The 24,842-nt window shown below is 47.2% G+C and overlaps 1 protein-coding gene across 1 annotated transcript in view; it reads right to left on the bottom strand.

Moving 5' to 3' along the window:
- Positions 1-5,090: 5,090 nt before the first annotated feature.
- pkdcca (protein kinase domain containing, cytoplasmic a) overlaps positions 5,091-24,842 on the bottom strand; it is a 37,947-nt gene continuing 18,195 nt past the window's right edge. Inside the window, exons 4-7 of the mRNA XM_059024737.1 lie at positions 23,148-23,227; positions 22,089-22,196; positions 9,225-9,398; positions 5,091-7,138 (exon numbers count right to left, since the gene is read on the bottom strand). Coding sequence (XP_058880720.1) covers positions 7,053-7,138; positions 9,225-9,398; positions 22,089-22,196; positions 23,148-23,227 — 448 coding nt within the window. The 3' untranslated portion in view covers positions 5,091-7,052. The remainder of the gene's footprint in view (positions 7,139-9,224; positions 9,399-22,088; positions 22,197-23,147; positions 23,228-24,842) is intronic.

The raw sequence follows: 24,842 nt of genomic DNA on the forward strand, positions 1-24,842 counted from the left end.
CATCCCGTCGAGGACCAAACTGCTTATTAGCTGACTGTAATGTGTAACCTAATCGCCTAGCCACTCTCCTGCCTGTGCCTGTGCTGCCCTCTCCCCCATACTCATCCTCACCATCCCACCTGGAGGTCTTTCTGGTTGCTTGAACTTGTGAACCTGTGAAGTGCTCCCCGGCTCTGCAGCTTCAAGCCACCTGTAATGAAAAGTGCACCACCAAAGCTTGATTCGAGCTGGCTGCTGAAACTCTTATTTATTTAATAATCACTGCTGGGGAGAGCACTGTGACAGCAGCAGCACTTCTTCTTGGTCCAACACCTGGTACATGCCGTGCAACATGCAGTGAATACACCAGCAACAAGATCTCTGCTTCACCGTCGCTCGGTCTTGAAGAGCAAGATGTTTGAGGATCTTTATTATCTGCTCTGGTGAAAGATGCCGATCAGCAGGGTCCCTGGAGTGCACCGCCATTGGGCCCGCGCTGGTTTTGCAAGGAGCTGCTTTTAATCAGATGACCTTAGTGAGCTGGAGTATCGAGTTACCAGTGCATCTCCCGTCTGAGCATTTCAGTCAAGGCTATTCTGAAGCCTAATTCACTGGTATCTCATGGCTCTCAGTTCTGGGTTCAAATCCAAGTGAAACGGGTTTGGTTGTAAATAACCTTGTTCTCTCTTGGATTAGCTGTGACAGCATTGTGTTTCATGTTGAACATGTCATGCTGTAACATAATCTCAGTTTGGCTTAATCATTGGTTACCAGAATAGATCTATCAATGAAATGCTTCAGAAAAATGAAAGGGTCTTTTTTTTTTCTAAATGAACTTGAAGCTGCACACGTGTCGTCTTTGATGGGCTGATGAAAGTCACATGGCTTGGATTTTACCTTGGAGCAGTGAAGGGATCCAGATGTGTTCCTCTCTGTCACTGTGCTGTTAGTGGCTGGTACACTTCCACATGCTCTCTGTCTCTGTGCTGTTAGTGGCTGGTACACTTCAACATGCTCTCTGTCTCTGTGCTGTTACTGGCTGGTACACTTCCACATGCTCTCTGTCTCTGTGCTGTTAGTGGCTGGTACACTTCAACATGCTCTCGGTCTCTGTGCTGTTACTGGCTGGTACACTTCTACATGCTCTCTGTCTCTGTGCTGTTACTGGCTGGTACACTTCCACATGCTCTCTGTCTCTGTTCTGTTACTGGCTGGTACACTTCTACATGCTCTCTGTCTCTGTGCTGTTAGTGGCTGGTACACTTCCACATGCTCTCTGTCTCTGTGCTGTTAGTGGCTGGTACACTTCTACATGCTCTCTGTCTCTGTGCTGTTACTGGCTGGTACACTTCCACATGCTCTCTGTCTCTGTGCTGTTACTGGCTGGTACACTTCTACATGCTCTCTGTCTCTGTGCAGTTACTGGCTGGTACACTTCCACATGCTCTCTGTCTCTGTGCTGTTACTGGCTGCTAGACTTCCACATGATGTCACCTCCTTCGCTGCCACAGCAAGTCAAGCCCTCTGAGCACGTACTTGATATGTCCTGAAGAAAGCTTGTTAGGAGTTTGCGACGGGCTGTGATTGGATCGGGTTCTGGCTCTGAGCAGGTACCATAATACTTAGAAAGATGTTCATTGCAACCGTAACAGGCAGTATTGTGTAATGCACAGCCATTACGGATTCTGTCCCGTCGGAGAGATGAAATGAGGTCAAAAGCTTTAAAACCCAGCATGCATTCTCTTTTGTATTGTGGTTAAGATGCTCGCTTGCGGTGTGTGGGGTCGCTGGTTCACGCCCAGCCTCCGCCCTGCTACACAAGCTTTCCATGAAAGCAGCTTACTTAAAAGTTAATAATGGCTTGAATGATCACATCCTGATGGCATGAAAAGAACATCCTGAATTGGAAGAGGCTCTGTTCTGGCCCTGTGTGCTTGTTTAAGGGGGGAATAGTCCGGGGAGGGAAATGGAAGGAAGGCTTCACTTACTGCCTGCTACTTGTCAGATCAGATGTCTCCTCTAAGGATGAAGTATAGATAAATGCTGTAAGCTTTGAACTCACCATGGTTGTGTTCTGTTGAATCCGCATATAAAGATCTCCTATTCAGCAACACGCCATTCCCTACTCAAACCCAGAGCATGGGTTTTCAGTGAATGCAAGTGATTACATGAACACAAGCAATCTGTTTACACTGTGTTTACTTGTGCTGGCATATCATATCATGGTCAGGGTGCTTCTTCTTGTGTCCTAGCCAGTTAGCGGTAAGTGGAAGACACATGTAAACATGAAACATTGATATTCTCACCGGACATTACATCATGATAACTTCTCCTGTGATTGCTCGAGTGCTGAGTCACTGTATCTCAACCACTCAGCACATGTTAACATGATGAGATTGTAATGCTGTATTGTAGACTGGTAAAGCAACAATCTCAGCAGAATTGCAAGTGTAGATGTCACACAATTTTTACGTCTTTTATTTGAATGCTAATGCCTGTCCTCTGATGCTGCAAACCATATGCTCTGTACTCAGTAAGATGCTTGCAAACCATATGCTCTATGTTCATTAAGAAAACAAACAGCCCCACCACCACTGTAAGGGTAAAATAAAATCTGAACAGGGATCTTAAAAGCAAAGCCCCTCTGAGGCTCCAGCCAGCTCTCCTCAAGGTGCTGTACATTCAGAGGATTATTGCAAAGCAATTGGTATTGTGCAATAAGAATCAAAATGCTTCTCTTAAAGGATAAGTCACTGCGCCTCTCTACCTAACATATAAACCCAGGCTTGAAGATGCAGGACTGAAAAAGCCCCCACTGTTCACTATGGTAAATTTGCACATTGAGTTTGCAGTTTTAACATATTTTTGCCCATGGTTATACTGTGCATTTCCATGCTTTCTTACTGTTATTTGCCATGCTTTTAAATAAGCTTTCCCACCCCTCTCTGTGCTTCACTCTGCTTTCCTACACTTTTATATGCTTTCTCCATGCTAAACCTCAATGAGATCCAGCAGCAGACTGTCTCGGGGTTAATGCTGGACTGTCGCTCTCCATTACTGTCTCTGGGGGGCCGGGGGCAGGTCATCAATGAAGCAGTCAGGAAGGGGGGATTTTACAACCATGTCGGTTTACCACATCATTGAGCCTGTCAAGACGTATCGTCAGGCCACCCCTCTCCCTTGCCAGGCTTCCAGACACATGTCCAGCTGGCCTGCTTCTCATTACTGATTATTATTATTATTATTTATTTCTTAGCAGACACCCTTATCCAGGGCGACTTACAATCGTACTGATCTACAAGTGTGGCCACAGGCCCTGACTCACTGCCTCCAGCCCACACTCTTCTCTACCTCTCACTGCCTCCAGCCTGCACTCTTCTCTAGCTCTCACTGCCTCCAGCCTGCACTCTTCTCTCCCTGACTCACTGCCTTCTCCAGCCCACACTCTTCTCTCCGACTCACTGCCTTCTCCAGCCTGCACTCTTCTCTACCTCTCACTGCCTCCAGCCCGCACACTTCTCTTCCTGACTCACTGCCTCCAGCCCACACTCTTATCTTCCTGACTCACTGCCTTCTCCAGCCTGCACTCTTCTCTCCCTGACTCACTGCCTTCTCCAGCCCGCACTCTTCTCTCCCTGACTCACTGTCTCCAGCCTACACTCTTCTCTCCCTCACTGCCTTCTCCAGCCTGCACAATTCTCTCCCTGACTCACTGCCTCCAGCCCGCACACTTCTCTTCCTGATTCACTGCCTTCTCCAGCCTGCACTCTTCTCTCCCTGACTCACTGCCTTCTCCAGCCTGCACTCTTCTCTCCCTGACTCACTGCCTCCAGCCCGCACACTTCTCTTCCTGACTCACTGCCTTCTCCAGCCCGCACTCTTCTCTCCCTGACTCACTGCCTCCAGCCTACTCTTCTCTTCCTGACTCACTGACTCCAGCCCGCACTCTTCTCTTCCTGACTCCCTGCCTTCTCCAGCCTGCACTCTTCTCAGATGGTGCACCCCCATGATAGAGAGCTTATTTTTGAGAACTCTCTCTCTCTCTCCCTTCCCAGTTCCACTCCTCGGTCATTCCAGGGCCATTCCACTCCAGGTTTAACAGGTCAGATGGGATAATGAACTACTTCAGTAGTTCAGTATGGGCAACAGTGTGGAGTAGTGGTTAGGGCTCTGGACTCTTGACCGGAGGGTTGTGGGTTCAATCCCAGTTGGGGGACACTGCTGCTGTACCCTTGAGCAAGGTACTTTACCTAGATTGCACCAGTAAAAACCCAACTGTATAAATGGGTAATTGTATGTAAAAATAATGTGTAAAAAATAATGTAATTGTATGTAAAAAATAATGTGATATCTTGTAACAATTGTAAGTCGCCCTGGATAAGGGTGTCGGCTAAGAAATAAATAATAATAATACTTCAGGGTCTGGATGCTGGTTTAATTGGTTCAATTAAATAATTTAGAACTGGGTTGGAAGGACCAGCTTGGGCTCCCCCTGGTGTAAACCACCATCTCCTATCAGGCTGGTGGTGTTCCTCTTTCACTTTACCTTCATCATTCTAAACAAGGCTTCCAGCGCTGTGAAACACGGTCGTTTCCAGATCCAGTATGATTGGGGAAGTGTCTCCTGCTCTGGATAATAAAGAGGTCACGCTGTAAGAGGTTCAGATCTTTATTCATCAGCACAGCCACACACTGACAGCAGTCTGTGTGAACTTTCTTTCAGATCATTTGTTATTATTGTTAGATGGAGACTCACAGCCTCCTCAGATTTCACACTGATTAATACAGCATGTGCCGCCACTGTGTGGAGCTGATCAGAGTGCAATACTCACAGCTCTGCATCTCCAGGAAGCACCCCAGTGTGCACCCTTAGAACAAGTCTATTAGAACCATTAGAACAAGTCTATTAGAACATTTAGAACAAGTCTATTAGAACCATCAGAACACATCTATCACAGTACATTTGGAAGGTCATGTAGTTTTTGCTTACTTTGCATTGAAGAATCAGCATGTGAATGTGACCTTGTGACCCCCGGGGTCACGACCCTGAACACACATACAGACACACTCCCTCCAGCAAGCAGTCCCGCAGTCAAACATCACAACTCAAACACAGAGCATGATTCTTTTATTTTTCAATACAAAAATAAACAATATTATTATTATTATTATATACAGCAAATCTCAAAATAGCTACAAAAAAGAAAAAACAACAACAGAAAAATTCATTGACGCCAATGGTCATTTTTAACAGTTTAGTTTGATCTCTTATCTTATTGCTTTCACTGAAAGCAAACACTGTGGACAATCTGCGATTCCTGTTCTGATATACACGTTTCATTTTTATTTTGAAATGAAAGTCTTTCATTTCTCCAACTACTACTGCTGCTGCTATGTGACCTCTTACACTTGAAAAACTTTACAATGCTGGAGGAGGGAACTGAGTTTGAAATAACAAGTCTAAACACCAAACAGCCTCAGAATCCAATTCCAAAGGCCACACTATTTTTGCCCCCAGTTAAACCAGTTGATGCTAGAATTCAGGTCTCAAGATTATCTATAAAATAGAACTGCTTTTGGAATATCTGTTCCTCAGACGCTGCACAGTACGTTCATGATTATCCCATAATAAAATCATAACGCAAGCTCCGTTGATCGAGATGAGTCATGCAAGCTGACATTTGGGTTGCTTGTTCCTGCAACGACCTTGATCTCTCTCAACAAGGCCTTGTCTGGCAGCCTGCACCAGGTGATGGACCGCTTAGCTTTCCAGGGACCAGGCGATGGACCGTTCAGCTCTCCAGGGACCAGGCGATGAATCGTTCAGCTCTCCAGGGACCAGGCGATGGGCTGTTCAGCTCTCCAGGGACCAGGCGATGAATCGTTCAGCTCTCCAGGGACCAGGCGATGGACCGTTCAGCTCTCCAGGGACCAGGCGATGGACCGTTCAGCTCTCCAGGGACCAGGCGATGGGCCGTTCAGCTCTCCAGGGACCAGGCGATGAATCGTTCAGCTCTCCAGGGACCAGGCGATGGGCTGTTCAGCTCTCCAGGGACCAGGCGATGGACCGTTCAGCTCTCCAGGGACCAGGCGATGGGCCGTTCAGCTCTCCAGGGACCAGGCGATAAATCGTTCAGCTCTCCAGGGACCAGGCGATGGGCTGTTCAGCTCTCCAGGGACCAGGCGATGGACCGTTCAGCTCTCCAGGGACCAGGCGATGAATCGTTCAGCTCTCCAGGGACCAGGCGATGGACCGTTCAGCTCTCCAGGGACCAGGCGATGAATCGTTCAGCTCTCCAGGGACCAGGCGATGGACCGCTCAGCTTTCCAGGGACCAGGCGATGAATCGCTCAGCTCTCCAGGGACCAGGCAATGGAAGAAGCTGCTGAAAACCCGTTCCTTCCACCTCTGGCTCCCCTGCTTCTAAAGAGGCCAGCTGGGCTGAGGTAAGCAATTCTTTGGAAATTCTTATAGAAGAGTACAATCAAACATTCCCCCCATATAACTTTGGTCGATCACTTGTTCCTCTGCAGAGTAGTATTTAAAGAGACTGGATTTATGAGATTTGAAATCACAGATAACAACCTGGAGTCCTGAGGTTGAGATCTTTCTGTTACAGGGTTTTTCAGAGCAGGGAGAGGAGGTTGTTAAGCACAGTTCTACTCAGACAGTAATATATCCAAGGCAATTTCAGATATATTACATAATAGTGAAAACAATAATAACAACCATAATAATACAATAATTATAACATTATTATTAATAATAATAATAATAATAATAATAATAATAATAATAATAATAATAATAATAATAATAATCATCATCATCATCATCATCATCATCACACTGTCTGATTGCTGATATTGCACGTTTGTCTGGGTCTTTTGATTCAACTCCTGCTTGGAGAGGTCAGGACCCTCAGAGATTGGTGCATTAGTGCAAGGATATTTCTCTGTGTCTCTCTCTCTGTCTGCCCTTCCCGCCTCCTCAGCCTGTGCTCAGGAGAGCCGGCTGGCTCGGAGCTGCTGAAGGCCCTGTGTTTGAACTCCACTGTGTGTCTCGTCTTCCATTCAGCCCGTCACTCGGAGGAACGTCACTTTATCAGGGTCCGGAACCAGACTGGAAGCGCCGGCCTTGAAGAAGATCAGCTGGTGACCTGTGAGCCGGAGAGGGACAATGAGAATCAGTGGCGGCGCCAATATATATCAATGTCTTCCTATCAATTACAACTGTCATGCCTGAAATTGGCAAGTGCTGTATTAATTACAATATCATATCATTTTAATAAACTAATAAACAATATGGGGGATAATTAAATTCTGTGTATGAATTTTAAAATGGCGCTATATGGATCTGGTATAAAAAGAATCGTATAACATGCATTCATGTCCTTACAAAATCATTTTCATTTCGGAATATTCGTTTAAAAACTGTAAACAGGAGCATGTTATCATTTTTGTCTTGCTGTCAATCAACATTTTGTTATTGTTAAACTTTGCTAAATGTGGACCTCAGTGCCTCTGTACTGTAACAGTGTTGCTACTTGCGATTGCTGTACTAGCTCCAAGCTAGAGGCTGCGTCCCCACCAGTTTAATTTAATCTTAATTGTATAATAGGTAACACTATACACAGGCTCACTTTCATTTTTCACATATTATTTTAAAGCACAAATAAGTTAACATTTTTAATACTGGCATAGATGTGTTTGTGGAACGGTATCATTGAACTCCCGACCGTACCATAACAACAAAAGTGAGAGGGGGGAAATGAAAATCATATTTACTAAATTAAAAAAAAAAGATTATTAGTTTCCCCAGTGTTGAAGGCACAAACACAAAAAACATTATCACTGATTACCAATTTTAATCCAGACAGAAACACAGATGTGACCCGTGTGTGCTGAACTATATATTCCATGTCTCCCTATTCAGTGCAATGGAACGGTCGCAGATCACTCTGCCTAGCAATGACGTCAGGCAGCAGTGGAGTCAGACCGGTATCTTTGGGGTTCAATTTCTGTAAAACTAGGACCCCCCCCCCCCAAAAAAAATATACGACTACCCCGTTGCACATGTACACCCCCGGGACTATGTGTATTCCGAGCACGGTTTCTTAATTTGCTATACACTTTGAGATACAAGTGTATAAAAAAAGCGCCTTAATCATTTAGAAAAAAAAAAACCCACCCAGCAGTTTTTTTTACATTACTCTGTATCTCAAAAAATATTCAACCAAATTCTACCCTGTTCACAAGGCTTGTTCAGCCTGTCAATCCGAACACACACACACATTTTCATGCATATTTTCATTAACAGTCCAAAGCACCATCGTCCAATTTCTGTGTTCTTGTGCACATTTGAGCCGAGACTGAGGCTGAGCTGGAGGGAGTGGAGTGGAGTGGAGTGGAGGGGCAGGAATGTGAAAGTGGTTTGGGTTGGACGAGGCTGAGCTGGAGGGAGTGGAGTGGAGTGGAGTGGAGTGGAGGGGCAGGAATGTGAAAGTGTTTTGGGTCAGATGAGGCTGAGCTGGAGGGAGTGGAGTGGAGTGGAGTGGAGAAGCAGGAATGTGAAAGTGGTTTGGGTCGGACGAGGCTGAGCTGGAGGGAGTGGAGTGGAGTGGAGAAGCAGGAATGTGAAAGTGGTTTGGGTTGGACGAGGCTGAGCTGGAGGGAGTGGAGTGGAGTGGAGTGGAGTGGAGTGGAGAAGCAGGAATGTGAAAGTGGTTTGGTTTGGACGAGCTTGTTTCAGTAAAGATTAGTGATTGCTGTGCTGACGGCTGCCTTTCAGCCGCCCGGTTTAATTAAGAGCTCGGACCGGGTTTCCCTGTGTGAGCTGACAGGGAATGAGAGAGGCGCTGAGAGATGAGGGGCTGTGCAGTTGCGATTGCTGCAGCCGTCAATCCGCGGGCACATTGTTTAATTAGAGAGTCATCTTTCACTGCAGAGTCATTAGAAACCCCTGCGTGCAACTGCTCTCCCGTGCCTACACACAGAGAGAGAGAAAGAGAGAGAAACACATAGACCCACACACACACACACACACAACTACAAACACACACATAGATACAAACACACACACATACCTCGAGAGAGAATGGCTGCAGTTGTCTTTTGTTTTTGTTTTTGAATACCAGTGAAGGTGGTGTGGGAGGAGTGGATGAGAGGATAAAGAAAAAAGGAAGCCAGTGTAATGATGAGAGAGAGAGCGGAGGGGGGGGTACTCAATGCAGCAGCGGTGCTCACCTGTCCAGGTAGTCTGATTGGTCAGCACAAAGGCGTGGCACTGGCCGTGGCTCTCACACACATCCATGGCCTCTTGGATGCTGAAGACGGACAGGAGGCAGCCCTCGTGGTTATAGGAGGGCCAGCAGCGGTAGTTATCACCGGCGATGGAGGCACCAACCACTCGCTTGTACTCTGCGAGACAGCACAGGGATGAGACATACAGAACTGGAGTTAGTATAAAACACACCAAGACACAGGCCTGCTAACCTGGGAACACACTATCATACAGGCCTGTTAACCTGGGAACACACTATCATACAGGCCTGTTAACCTGGGAACACAACATCATACAGGCCTGTTAACCTGGGAACACACCATCATACAGGCCTGTTAACCTGGGAACACAACATCATACAGGCCTGTTAACCTGGGAACACACCATCATACAGGCCTGTTAACCTGGGAACACAACATCATACAGGCCTGTTAACCTGGGAACACAACATCATACAGGCCTGTTAACCTGGGAACACAACATCATACAGGCCTGTTAACCTGGGAACACAACATCATACAGGCCTGTTAACACAACATCATACAGGCCTGTTAACCTGGGAACACAACATCATACAGGCCTGTTAACCTGGGAACACAACATCATACAGGCCTGTTAACCTGGGAACACAACATCATACAGGCCTGTTAACCTGGGAACACAACATCATACAGGCCTGTTAACCTGGGAACACAACATCATACAGGCCTGTTAACCTGGGTCATGCTATTCACTGACCTGGGTCATGCTATTCACTGACCTGGGTCATGCTATTCACTGACCTGGGTCATGCTATTCACTGACATACTGTGTTTAGGACTTATTTTACAAGGAATTTGTAAAATGCATTGTAAAAGGAAGCCTGTGTCTGTAACAGTGAGATCTCGCTGGGTCTCTGCTGGGGTCTTGATAAAAACCAGAGTCAGTCCAAAACCCCCACTTTTCATCCTCTGAGTGTGACATGACAGCCCTTATAAACATCCCCCATAGCAAAATAGAGCAAAGTGTAATAAAGCACAGTGAAAGCCTGGTAAAGCAAAATAGAGCAAAGTGTAATAAAGCACAGTGAAAGCCTGGTAAAGCAAAATAGAGCAAAGTGTAATAAAGCACAGTGAAAGCCTGGTAAAGCATAGGCAAGCATTGTAAAGAATAGTATATTCATAAACATGGCAAACCATGGTCAACTATGGTAAGTGAACAGTATAACAAAAAGCATGGGGGAAAAAGGCAAACCTTTATAAGGCAGGACCCGCTCCAGCAGTAAAGCACTGCATAAACCTCCCTGGTTTACAGCCTGGCTGGCTAAATATAACCCTGCAGTAAAGTCACACTGTCAGTCTTGATTGTCTTTGTATATCTAATCCAGCTCAGCCTGCTCGTACCTCATTGTGTTTGTATATCTAATCCAGCTCAGCCTGCTCGCACCTCATTGTGTTTGTATATCTAATCCAGCTCAGCCTGCTCGTACCTCATTGTGTTTGTATATCTAATCCAGCTCAGCCTGCTCGTACCTCATTGTGTTTGTATATCTAATCCAGCTCAGCCTGCTCGCACCTCATTGTGTTTGTATATCTAATCCAGCTCAGCCTGCTCGTACCTCATTGTGTTTGTATATCTAATCCAACTCATCCTGCTCGCACCTCATTGTATTTGTATATCTAATCCAGCTCAACCTGCTCGCACCTCATTGTGTTTGTATATCTAATCCAGCTCAACCTGCTCGTACCTCATTGTGTTTGTATATCTAATCCAGCTCAGCCTGCTCGCACCTCATTGTGTTTGTATATCTAATCCAGCTCAGCCTGCTCGCACCTCATTGTGTTTGTATATCTAATCCAGCTCAGCCTGCTCGCACCTCATTGTGTTTGTATATCTAATCCAGCTCAGCCTGCTCGCACCTCATTGTGTTTGTATATCTAATCCAGCTCAGCCTGCTCGTATCTCATTGTGTTTGTATATCTAATCCAGCTCAGCCTGCTCGCACCTCATTGTGTTTGTATATCTAATCCAGCTCAACCTGCTCGCACCTCATTGTGTTTGTATATCTAATCCAGCTCAGCCTCCTCGTACCTCATTGTGTTTGTATATCTAATCCAGCTCAGCCTGCTCGTACCTCATTGTGTTTGTATATCTAATCCAGCTCAGCCTGCTCGTACCTCATTGTGTTTGTATATCTAATCCAGCTCAGCCTGCTCGCACATCATTGTGTTTGTATATCTAATCCAGCTCAGCCTGCTCGTATCTCATTGTGTTTGTATATCTAATCCAGCTCAGCCTGCTCGCACCTCATTGTGTTTGTATATCTAATCCAGCTCAGCCTGCTCGTATCTCATTGTGTTTGTATATCTAATCCAGCTCAGCCTGCTCGTACCTCATTGTGTTTGTATATCTAATCCAGCTCAGCCTGCTCGCACCTCATTGTGTTTGTATATCTAATCCAGCTCAGCCTGCTCGCACCTCATTGTGTTTGTATATCTAATCCAGCTCAGCCTGCTCGTACCTCATTGTGTTTGTATATCTAATCCAGATCAGCCTGCTCGTACCTCATTGTGTTTGTACATAAGAACATAAGAACATAAGAAAGTTTACAAACGAGAGGAGGCCATTCAGCCCATCTTGCTCGTTTGGTTGTTAGTAGCTTATTGATCCCAGAATCTCATCAAGCAGCTTCTTGAAGGATCCCAGGGTGTCAGCTTCAACAACATTACTGGGGAGTTGGTTCCAGACCCTCACAATTCTCTGTGTAAAAAAGTGCCTCCTATTTTCTGTTCTGAATGCCCCTTTATCTAATCTCCATTTATGACCCCTGGTCCTTTTTTCTTTTTTCAAGTCAAAGAAGTCCCCCGGGTTGACATTGTCTATACCTTTTAGGATTTTGAATGTTTGAATCAGATCGCCGCGTAGTCTTCTTTGTTCAAGACTGAATAGATTCAATTCTTTTAGCCTGTCTGCATACGACATGCCTTTTAAACCTGGGATAATTCTGGTTGCTCTTCTTTGCACTCTTTCTAGAGCAGCAATATCCTTTTTGTAACGAGGTGACCAGAACTGAACACAATATTCTAGGTGAGGTCTTACTAATGCATTGTAGAGTTTTAACATTACTTCCCTTGATTTAAATTCAACACTTCTCACAATATATCCAAGCATCTTGTTAGCCTTTTTTATATCTAATCCAGATCAGCCTGCTCGCACCTCATTGTGTTTGTATATCTAATCCAGCTCAGCCTGCTCGCACCTCATTGTGTTTGTATATCTAATCCAGCTCAGCCTGCTCGTACCTCATTGTGTTTGTATATCTAATCCAGCTCAGCCTGCTCGTACCTCATTGTGTTTGTATATCTAATCCAGCTCAGCGTTCTCGTACCTCATTGTGTTTGTATATCTAATCCAGATCAGCCTGCTCGCACCTCATTGTGTTTGTATATCTAATCCAGCTCAGCCTGCTCGTACCTCATTGTGTTTGTATATCTAATCCAGATCAGCCTGCTCGCACCTCATTGTGTTTGTATATCTAATCCAGCTCAGCCTGCTCGCACCTCATTGTGTTTGTATATCTAATCCAGCTCAGCCTGCTCGTACCTCATTGTGTTTGTATATCTAATCCAGCTCAGCCTGCTCGTACCTCATTGTGTTTGTATATCTAATCCAGATCAGCCTGCTCGCACCTCATTGTGTTTGTATATCTAATCCAGCTCAGCCTGCTCGTACCTCATTGTGTTTGTATATCTAATCCAGCTCAGCGTTCTCGTACCTCATTGTGTTTGTATATCTAATCCAGCTCAGCCTGCTCTTACCTCATTGTGTTTGTATATCTAATCCAGCTCAGCCTGCTCTTACCTCATTGTGTTTGTATATCTAATCCAGATCAGCCTGCTCGCACCTCATTGTGTTTGTATATCTAATCCAGATCAGCCTGCTCGTACCTCATTGTGTTTGTATATCAATTTCTTGCTGTCTCTCTATTGTGTTTATTATGTAGCAGCATTACCTTTCGATGGATTTTTTGCAGCTTTTGCACATGATGCAATTTACAGTGCAGCATTCCTCTCTAATACCCAGCAGATAGAATCTGAAACACTGATAACATCATGTTGTTTGGATGCTCTGGTCATTACTGTCCCGAGACTAATAATGACAGTAATGCGCTCTCTACACTGGGGTTATCATGACAGTTACCAGCCACACATTGAGCCCAGAGCGCCTGAGGAGAGGTCTTTTCTGCAGACCTGTTTATCAGGGGCTGTCAATCTTACTGGTCTGCTGATTGTCTCCGCAATGCATTCCACAGTCTCCGGGCAACAGCAAGGAAAGAGGACTGGGCTGAGCTGTAGCAGGGGAGACGAGCACACCTGCTGAACTAGATCAATATATACCTCTCAAAACAATTCCAATCCAACCTCTGATCCTTGAATGAACAGACAGGGCGTTTAGTGGCTGTAACCCTGAGGCTGGTTGTGAACGTCCCCTTCAGCACAGACCACCGCCCCGCCCCTTACAAACGTTCACCATGTGGTATTTTTGGCAGTTTTCCCATGCTTTTCCCATGCTTATATCATGCATTTACCATAGTTTACCCTGGTATGCCATGTTTATTAATACCATACCTCTCTATTCTTTACAATGCATCCCTATACTTTACTGTGATTTCACTATGCTTTATTACACTCTGCTATGCTTTTACAGGCTCCATTCTAGGCAGGGCCTCCCTGTCATGGCTGACCCCCTGTCTGAGTGAGTTCTGGGTTACAGTATCACTCGGTTCTTCAGGAACTCTGAGAGGGGTCCTGGGGGAGAGTGAGGAGGGTGTAGCTGACCCCCTGTCTGAGTGAGTTCTGGGTTACAGTATCACTCGGTTCTTCAGGAACTCTGAGAGGGGTCCTGGGGGAGAGTGAGGAGGGTGTAGCTGACCCCCTGTCTGAGAGAGTTCTGGGTTACAGTATCACTCGGTTCTTCAGGAACTCTGAGAGGGGTCCTGGGGGAGAGTGAGGAGGGTGTAGCTGACCCCCTGTCTGAGAGAGTTCTGGGTTACAGTATCACTCGGTTCTTCAGGAACTCTGAGAGGGGTCCTGGGGGAGAGTGAGGAGGGTGTAGCTGACCCCCTGTCTGAGAGAGTTCTGGGTTACAGTATCACTCGGTTCTTCAGGAACTCTGAGAGGGGTCCTGGGGGAGAGTGAGGAGGGTGTAGCTGACCCCCTGTCTGAGTGAGTTCTGGGTTACAGTATCACTCGGTTCTTCAGGAACTCTGAGAGGGGTTCTGGGGGTGAGTGAGGAGGGTGTAGCTGACCCCCTGTCTGAGAGAGTTCTGGGTTACAGTATCACTCGGTTCTTCAGGAACTCTGAGAGGGGTCCTGGGGGAGAGTGAGGAGGGTGTAGCTGACCCCCTGTCTGAGAGAGTTCTGGGTTACAGTATCACTCGGTTCTTCAGGAACTCTGAGAGGGGTCCTGGGGGAGAGTGAGGAGGGTGTAGCTGATCCCCTGTCTGAGAGAGTTCTGGGTTACAGTATCACTCGGTTCTTCAGGAACTCTGAGAGGGGTCCTGGGGGAGAGTGAGGAGGGTGTAGCTGACCCCCTGTCTGAGAGAGTTCTGGGTTACAGTATCACTCGGTTCTTCAGGAACTCTGAGAGGGGTCCTGGGGGAGAGTGAGGAGGGTGTAGCTGACCCCCTGTCTGAGAGAGTTCTGGGTTACAGTATCACTCGGTTCTTCAGGAACTCTGAGAGGGGTCCTGGGGGAGAGTGAGGAGGGTGTAGCTGACCCCCTGTCTGAGAGAGTTCTGGGTTACAGTATCACTCGGTTCTTCAGGAACTCTGAGAGGGATCCTGGGGGAGAGTGAGGAGGGTGTAGCTGACCCCCTGTCTGAGAGAGTTCTGGGTTACAGTATCACTCGGTTCTTCAGGAACTCTGAGAGGGGTCCTGGGGGAGAGTGAGGAGGGTGTAGCTGACCCCCTGTCTGAGAGAGTTCTGGGTTACAGTATCACTCGGTTCTTCAGGAACTCTGAGAGGGGTCCTGGGGGAGAGTGAGGAGGGTGTAGCTGACCCCCTGTCTGAGAGAGTTCTGGGTTACAGTATCACTCGGTTCTTCAGGAACTCTGAGAGGGGTCCTGGGGGAGAGTGAGGAGGGTGTAGCTGATCCCCTGTCTGAGAGAGTTCTGGGTTACAGTATCACTCGGTTCTTCAGGAACTCTGAGAGGGGTCCTGGGGGAGAGTGAGGAGGGTGTAGCTGACCCCCTGTCTGAGAGAGTTCTGGGTTACAGTATCACTCGGTTCTTCAGGAACTCTGAGAGGGGTCCTGGGGGAGAGTGAGGAGGGTGTAGCTGACCCCCTGTCTGAGAGAGTTCTGGGTTACAGTATCACTCGGTTCTTCAGGAACTCTGAGAGGGGTCCTGGGGGAGAGTGAGGAGGGTGTAGCTGACCCCCTGTCTGAGAGAGTTCTGGGTTACAGTATCACTCGGTTCTTCAGGAACTCTGAGAGGGATCCTGGGGGAGAGTGAGGAGGGTGTAGCTGACCCCCTGTCTGAGAGAGTTCTGGGTTACAGTATCACTCGGTTCTTCAGGAACTCTGAGAGGGGTCCTGGGGGAGAGTGAGGAGGGTGTAGCTGACCCCCTGTCTGAGAGAGTTCTGGGTTACAGTATCACTCGGTTCTTCAGGAACTCTGAGAGGGGTCCTGGGGGAGAGTGAGGAGGGTGTAGCTGACCCCCTGTCTGAGAGAGTTCTGGGTTACAGTATCACTCGGTTCTTCAGGAACTCTGAGAGGGGTCCTGGGGGAGAGTGAGGAGGGTGTAGCTGATCCCCTGTCTGAGAGAGTTCTGGGTTACAGTATCACTCGGTTCTTCAGGAACTCTGAGAGGGGTCCTGGGGGAGAGTGAGGAGGGTGTAGTTGACCCCCTGTCTGAGAGAGCTCTGGGTTACAGTATCACTCGGTTCTTCAGGAACTCTGAGAGGGGTCCTGGGGGAGAGTGAGGAGGGCGTGGCTGATCCTTGACCCATGCACATCACAGACTCATTTAAACAGCACTTCACTCTGAACAGCCAGTGAGAGAATTGCTTGGTAAGGTGGCTTTTGTGTCATTTTCAATATTTGATCTTTCTGGACACACAGGCCCTTGGTAACCCTCAGTTAAACAGAGAGCCAGCAGTTTAACTGAGGGTCAACAAGCATTAGTTACACAACACCTGCTTTATTCATGTACACGCCGGTATCATGCATGCACAAGCCTGCAAACTGGGGAACACTGTAAACAGCGACATGCACTACAAACTCAATAGACTGTTTCAGAATCATGAATGTGATTGTTCTCCCCATGGGTCATGTCTTCCTGTTTGCCTGCCTGTCTGCCTGCCTGCCTGCCTGTCTGTCTGTCTGTTTGTCTGTCTCTCTGCTTGCATATCTGCCTGCCTGTTGGTCTGCCTGTCTGTGGTGTTATCTATCCCTCATAGTTTCCATTCGATCATGACAGCTCAAGCAGGTATCAACTGCCTTCACCAAGTGGCCCTGGAGCCTTGGCACTCCGTACAAAGAGCGCTTTGTCAACCCGATTGTGGGGCTGAAAAATAAACAGCTAATCATTTCAGCAAGCTGAAGGCTTCACTCAACGGGGATAGGGATAAAATGGCAGCAAATGAAGACATTTAAACTGAACACCTGTGGGAGAGAGGTTGCCAGCACACCCCAACCACACAGAAACCCCAGAGGAGCTCTGAGTCACATTTAAACTCAACATCCCGGGCACACAGGAACCCCTGAGGAGCCCTGAGTCACATTTAAACTGAACACCTGTGGGAGAGAGGTTGCCAGCACACCCCAACCACACAGAAACCCCACAGGAGCTCTGAGTCACATTTAAACTCAACATCCCGGGCACACAGGAACCCCAGAGGAGCCCTGAGTCACATTTAAACTCAACATCCCGGGCACACAGGAACCCCTGAGGAGCCCTGAGTCACATTTAAACTCAACATCCCGGGCACACAGGAACCCCTGAGGAGCCCTGAGTCACATTTAAACTCAACATCCCGGGCACACAGGAACCCCTGAGGAGCCCTGAGTCACTTTCAGCTGCACTTTACACTCTGGTAGGCTGGTCGCAGCTGGAGTCGAGATCGTTAAATACACTGGAGTCGAGATCGTTAAATACACTGGAGTCGAGATCGTTAAATACACTGGAGTCGAGATCGTTAAATACACTGGAGTCGAGATCGTTAAATACACTGGAGTCGAGATCGTTAAATACACTGGAGTCGAGATGGTTAAATACACTGGAGTCGAGATCGTTAAATACACTGGAGTCGAGATGGTTAAATACACTGGAGTCGAGATCATTAAATACACTGGAGTCGAGATCGTTAAATACACTGGAGTCAAGATCGTTAAATACACTGGAGTCGAGATCATTAAATACACTGGAGTCGAGATCGTTAAATACACTGGAGTCGAGATCGTTAAATACACTGGAGTCGAGATCGTTAAATACACTGGAGTCGAGATCCTTGAATACACTGGAGTCGAGATCGTTAAATACACTGGAGTCGAGATCGTTAAATACACTGGAGTCGAGATCCTTGAATACACTGGAGTCGAGATGGTTAAATACACTGGAGTCGAGATCATTAAATACACTGGAGTCGAGATCGTTAAATACACTGGAGTCGAGATCGTTAAATACACTGGAGTCGAGATCCTTGAATACACTGGAGTCGAGATTGTTAAATACACTGGAGTCGAGATTGTTAAATACACTGGAGTCGAGATCGTTAAATACACTGGAGTCGAGATCGTTAAATACACTGGAGTCGAGATCGTTAAATACACTGGAGTCGAGATCGTTAAATACACTGGAGTCGAGATGGTTAAATACACTGGAGTCGAGATGGTTAAATACACTGGAGTCGAGATCGTTAAATACACTGGAGTCGAGATCGTTAAATACACTGGAGTCGAGATCGTTAAATACACTGGAGTCGAGATCGTTAAATACACTGGAGTCGAGATCGTTAAATACACTGGAGTCGAGATCGTTAAATACACTGGAGTCGAGATTGTTAAATACACTGGAGTCGAGATCGTTAAATACACTGGAGTCGAGATGGTTAAATACACTGGAGTCGAGATCGTTAAATACACTGGAGTCGAGATCGTTAAATACACTGGAGTCGAGATGGTTAAATACACTGGAGTCGAGATCGTTAAATACACTGGAGTCAAGATCGTTAAATACACTGGAGTCGAGATCGTTAAATACACTGGAGTCAAGATCGTTAAATACACTGGAGTCGAGATCGTTAAATACACTGGAGTCGAGATCGTTAAATACACTGGAGTCGAGATCGTTAAATACACTGGAGTCGAGATCGTTAAATACACTGGAGTCGAGATCGTTAAATACACTGGAGTCGAGATCGTTAAATACACTGGAGTCGAGATCGTTAAATACACTGGAGTCGAGATGGTTAAATACACTGGAGTCGAGATCGTTAAATACACTGGAGTCGAGATCGTTAAATACACTGGAGTCGAGATCGTTAAATACACTGGAGTCGAGATCGTTAAATACACTGGAGTCGAGATCGTTAAATACACTGGAGTCGAGATCGTTAAATACACTGGAGTCGAGATCGTTAAATACACTGGAGTCGAGATCGTTAAATACACTGGAGTCTCTACAGTCCACTGTGTTAAAGTCCAATATTTGAGTTGCTGTACACACTATCTGCTGTGTGCATAACCAGTATGAAACCAGTATATGAGGCACCTTGCCATGGGTAGTACAGTACATGAGCTCAGGCTACATTCATAAACACCAGTGCTATAATAAAGTAGACTTATTGGTGCGCTGCTATTGCTTGGACATGTGTCTGTGTGTGTTTGATATCCCTGCATGGACATGCGTCTGTGTGTGTTTGATATCATTGCTTGGTAAATTCATAGGTAACTTTGTTAAGTACAGTATTTCTTGATAGGACCTGTATTTTATTATTGGTAACTCAATACAGAGAAATTTAGGCTAGTAAGGGTTAAGTGGAGCTGTGGCTGCAAAAAAAAATCACTCTCCCCAAAATCCCTCATCAATCATCAACTGTTCACATATGCTTTACACTGCTAGTGAAGCAAGGGAGAGGGGGAGAGAGGGGGGGACTGGGAGAGGGAGGGAGAGAGGGAGAGAGGGAGAGAGGGAGAGAGAGGGGGACTAGGAGAGGGAGAGAGAGGGAGAGAGAGGGAGAGAGAGAGGGAGTGAGGGAGTGAGGGATGGAGAGAGAGGGAGAGAGGGAGAGAGAGATGGAGACAGGGAGTGAGGGAGAGAGGGAGTGAGGGAGAGTCTGATTGTGTTTTAATGTATTATACAACGCTTGAGTTTTATCAGTCAATGCAGTGTGTATTGTATTATTCTATGATGGTTATCTGTGAATGAATTGAGATGCTACCTCATCTTGTCCCCCCAGTATGGGCGCAGTTCCTCTTTCTGAACCAGCTCGCATACTCAATACACAGGCCAGTGTTCAAACAGCAGGACCTTCCCTCGTCTGTCTGAATCAGCACGGCGAATGCCAGCTTTCTGTATGAATGGGAGCTAATTACAAGATCCAATCATTTGAGAGCCCCCACCCTTCAGGAACTGATGGCTTGATTTCCGAGCAGCGTGTGCAGTAATTACACAAGCACCACACACCACTGACAAGCCAACAGAAACAATATTATCTGTGAGTGTGTGTGTGTGGGTGTGTGTGAGGGTATGTGTTGTGTGTGTGTGGGGGGATGGTGTGTGGGAGTGTGTGTTGTGTGTGTGGGGGTGTGGGTGTGTGTGTGGGGGTGTGTGTTGTGTGTGTGTGGGTGAATGTGGGTCTGTGTGTGGGGTGTGTGTGTGTGTTGTGTGTGTGTGTGTGTGTGTGTGTGTGTTGTGTGTGTGGGGGTGTGGGTGTGTGTGTGTGTGTGTGTGTGTGTGTGTGTGTGTGTGTGTGTGTGTGTGTGTGTGTGTGAATGTTTTTTAAACATGAATAATACGGTTGCTTTACATCTCTCTAGATCTTGTACTATTGATTGTTTTTTCCTCCTATAAATACATTACACAGGGGATAATGAATCAGGTGTGAGGTCTGGGAGATCCACCTCCTAGTGAGAAAAGTAACTTAATGCCTTTCTTACAGGAACATAAGGAGAGGACGATGAATTGTTTTAACAAAACCTGAAGAGCTGCTGACAGATTCCATGTCAAAATAAAATGTTACAATAGCTACCGTGCCCAGGGCTGTGAAACCTTCTGCCAAGAGTCGAGCAGGACGGGGCGGGAGCAGGAGGGACAGGTCAGGTGTATGTCGAGCAGGACAGGATGGATGCAGGAGGGACAGGTCAGGTGTATGTCGAGCAGGACGGGGCGGATGCAGGAGGGACAGGTCAGGTGTATGTCGAGCAGGACGGGGCGGATGCAGGAGGGACAGGTCAGGTGTATGTCGAGCAGGACGGGGCGGGAGCAGGAGGGACAGGTCAGGTGTATGTCGAGCAGGACGGGGCGGATGCAGGAGGGACAGGTCAGGTGTATGTCGAGCAGGACGGGGCGGGAGCAGGAGGGACAGGTCAGGTGTATGTCGAGCAGGACGGGGCGGATGCAGGAGGGACAGGTCAGGTGTATGTCGAGCAGGACAGGACGGATGCAGGAGGGACAGGTCAGGTGTATGTCGAGCAGGACGGGGCGGATGCAGGAGGGACAGGTCAGGTGTATGTCGAGCAGGACAGGACGGATGCAGGAGGGACAGGTCAGGTGTATGTCGAGCAGGACGGGGCGGATGCAGGAGGGACAGGTCAGGTGTATGTCGAGCAGGACGGGGCAGATGCAGGAGGGACAGGTCAGGTGTATGTCGAGCAGGACAGGATGGATGCAGGAGGGACAGGTCAGGTGTATGTCGAGCAGGACGGGGCGGATGCAGGAGGGACAGGTCAGGTGTATGTCGAGCAGGACGGGGCGGATGCAGGAGGGACAGGTCAGGTGTATGTCGAGCAGGACGTGGCGGATGCAGGAGGGACAGGTCAGGTGTATGTCGAGCAGGACGGGGCGGATGCAGGAGGGACAGGTCAGGTGTATGTCGAGCAGGACGGGGCGGATGCAGGAGGGACAGGTCAGGTGTATGTCGAGCAGGACGGGGCGGATGCAGGAGGGACAGGTCAGGTGTATGTCGAGCAGGACGGGGCGGATGCAGGAGGGACAGGTCAGGTGTATGTCGAGCAGGACGGGGCGGATGCAGGAGGGACAGGTCAGGTGTATGTCGAGCAGGACGGGGCAGATGCAGGAGGGACAGGTCAGGTGTATGTCGAGCAGGACGGGGCGGATGCAGGAGGGACAGGTCAGGTGTATGTCGAGCAGGACAGGATGGATGCAGGAGGGACAGGTCAGGTGTATGTCGAGCAGGACGGGGCGGATGCAGGAGGGACAGGTCAGGTGTATGTCGAGCAGGACGGGGCGGATGCAGGAGGGACAGGTGTATGTCGAGCAGGACGGGGCAGATGCAGGAGGGACAGGTCAGGTGTATGTCAAGCAGGACAGGACGGATGCAGGAGGGACAGGTCAGGTGTATGTCGAGCAGGACGGGGCGGATGCAGGAGGGACAGGTCAGGTGTATGTCGAGCAGGACAGGACGGATGCAGGAGGGACAGGTCAGGTGTATTCCAGCCTGTAACATATAGGTTTCCCTGCTTGTTTATTCAGTGCAGTAAGAGGTAGGTTGCCCTGCTTGTTTATTCAGTGCAGTAAGAGGTAGGTTGCCCTGCTTGTTTATTCAGTGCAGTAAGAGGTAGGTTTCCCTGCTTGTTTGTTAAGTGTAATAGGAGGTGTTCTCACCAGCTCGGGGGGCCTGGGTCGTGTTCTGCAGGTACAGGCCGTTGCTGTAGAGGTGGAGGAGCTTCTCCAGTTCAGACAGAGTCTCATCAATCCCCCAGCGCAGCTCTCCTACACCAGAGACATGGGAGAGACACTGTTAGAGTGACAGGACAGGGTCCCGATATCAATACAGCTCAGCACGGACAGACAAGGAATTTAATCCACTCAGAACTGGGGATCTTAGATAATTAAACTCAGTATAGTGTAGAGAATGCAGTGTTTTGAAAGTATGTTATTGTATAGAAAACTCAGTAGGCTCTGAAAGCCAACTTATTATTCCTACCATAGAGTACAGAAAACCTGGGATCAGAGGATCATGTAGTCCCTGAAAGGCTTTATTTTAGAAATGCGGTGTGGTCGGGTAGCTCTCAGTGATAGTCTCAGATGGGAGGGGTGTGATATTCTCAGACAATAAGCCCCATCTCTGCACGCGCCCGTGAAGGAGAGATAGCATCACGCCACGTCTCTCTCCCACCGCGCTTCACGGCACATCGACAAATCACTTTCATGGGCTGCTGGGCCCCAGAAGAGCAGAGTTAAAATACTTTCTGACATACCATCTGCCTGATGAGCGCACAGATACCGCAGACTAACATGAAAAAAAAAAGAATTAAAAAATGCTGGCGTGTCTGCGCTGTGGAGTCCCAGGCAGGCAGATGAGACAGACAGCGCTGGACTGCTGTAACCTAATCGCTCTGCACCCTGCCAGAGCCAGCAGCTTCAGTAGGCATCAGAGGACAGGGGTCAGGCCAGTGCACATCACAGGAAAGCTCGGTATCAATACAGAGGCACACTCACTCCTGCTATACTTGCACTGTTATGGTTCTTTTGCACTGCAGCTTAAATCAAACCATGTCAAACAGAACTAGACTGTGAAAAATAAATTATAATTAAATTGTCTGAAAAATGTACTTCTATTACACTAGGGCAGAGAATGCCAAACTACTACAGATATGGACAGTGCATTACTGTGCCTTTAAAGGGAACATCTGTATAACAATGAGGGATGTGTCTTCTCACCTGTAGAGTTGACTATTGTGTCCAGGAGAGGTCTCAGGGCTGTAGGAGCGCTGTGCGGTAGCAGGTATGTGAAGAAGAACCTAGAAACCAGAGGCAGGAATCGCTGAGAATGTTGATTGTGATTTGAGTTACTTTATTAAACCAGGCAGCGAATGCTTTAATAGAAATGTTTACAATTCCCATTATCTCATTCCAAAGCTGCAGGAGGAAAAGCAGATCGGACTGAGTTTTATAAAACACATCCCTTAGCGACCAGCTCCAAACAGAAAAGAAGTCATCTTTAACACAGCAGCAGCAGCAGCAGCAGCATGTCAATTCACAGCAACAACTTTCACCTGTGTGGGCACTGATCTGCAGTAACCACCTGACTAAGCAGCAGGCTTCACCGAGTCTCTCTCTGCTTTCTCCCCACAGCCCTTGGATTTGTTGATGTATTTATTAATGAATAAAACCAGGTGTAGAACCCGTGGGGGGGACATGTATCAAGATCGACGATGCAGCACTAAATTGACGCAGTGTAAAGTAGCGCTCCGCCACAGCACACATTTTACCCCGTCCCGAAAGCATTAACTGGTAACACAGGCTAACAGACCAATCTAAAGAATAGAGCCTCCCCTCTAAATGGGCTACCTCAACTGCACAATAGGGAGGTCATTTGGAGAGGCAATGACCCGTGCTGACAACGTATCTTGACTTTAAATGATATTATTATTATACAACAGATAAAACCAAATATACATAATGAAAAGGATATAATGAATCAAGTTTATTATATGACCAATACAAACAATTGCACATAATGAAATATGGAGCTATAATTTCATCCTCAGGGAGATCAGAAAGGGTAATGCAGACCCGAAATTCTTCTCAGTACTCTCCCTCTGTTCCTGGGCTGTTCAGGAAGGTTAGGAGCCTGCACTCTCTGTTGTAAGAAATGCCCCTGAACATTCACGATATCACAAATTTCACAGAACACGTGTATTTGACTGCCTACCATGAGAAATATGCATTTTATTTTCCTCCCAGTATTTTCCATTACGCTTCACCTCCCCTGTTGATTTCATCATTTTATCAAGTAGAAGCCGCGCTACAGTAGCTGTACACGGTCCGGCTCAATTTGTCATGCAAGGTTGTTTTTTTAAAAATTTTTAAAAATGTTGTCTGCTTGTTGCTTTTTTTTGCAGCTGACACAGTCCATTTTAAACGTCTTGTTTCCAGCAGAAGTTTGATACATTTTTAAAGATTGTTTCATTAGCGAAACAAATAAATAAATAAAATGTCGGCTTCATGACATTCCGTGAAATTTGTTGTTTTTTTTATTGTCATTCTGAATTTCTTTTTAAAATACTGTGAATTTTCCGGGCCCCTATGACTGCTGCCATAATGCTCTTTCCTATCAGCTGCTTTCTGACTTTCTCTTTGAGCCCAAATAAGACCAATCTGAAATTGATCTTACTTGTGGATCCTTTTAGGGCCGGCGTCGCTTCATAAATCTAATTTCAATATCACAGACTCCATTTACAAATGAGCCCCATGCTACAATCTGCCCATGCATATGATTAAGACTTGACACGCGTTCAAGTGTGTCACCACATTGTGAAGCTGCTAGCACGGCCTTAACTTGCTGAGTGTCATGATACATACGGGGCAATTTTAAGGCCGGCGTAAACTCGGTGCTGTGGCCTTAAAGCCATC

The sequence above is a fragment of the Acipenser ruthenus genome, chromosome 5 (assembly GCF_902713425.1).
Source record: "Acipenser ruthenus chromosome 5, fAciRut3.2 maternal haplotype, whole genome shotgun sequence".
Classification (NCBI taxonomy): Eukaryota; Metazoa; Chordata; class Actinopteri; order Acipenseriformes; family Acipenseridae; genus Acipenser; species Acipenser ruthenus.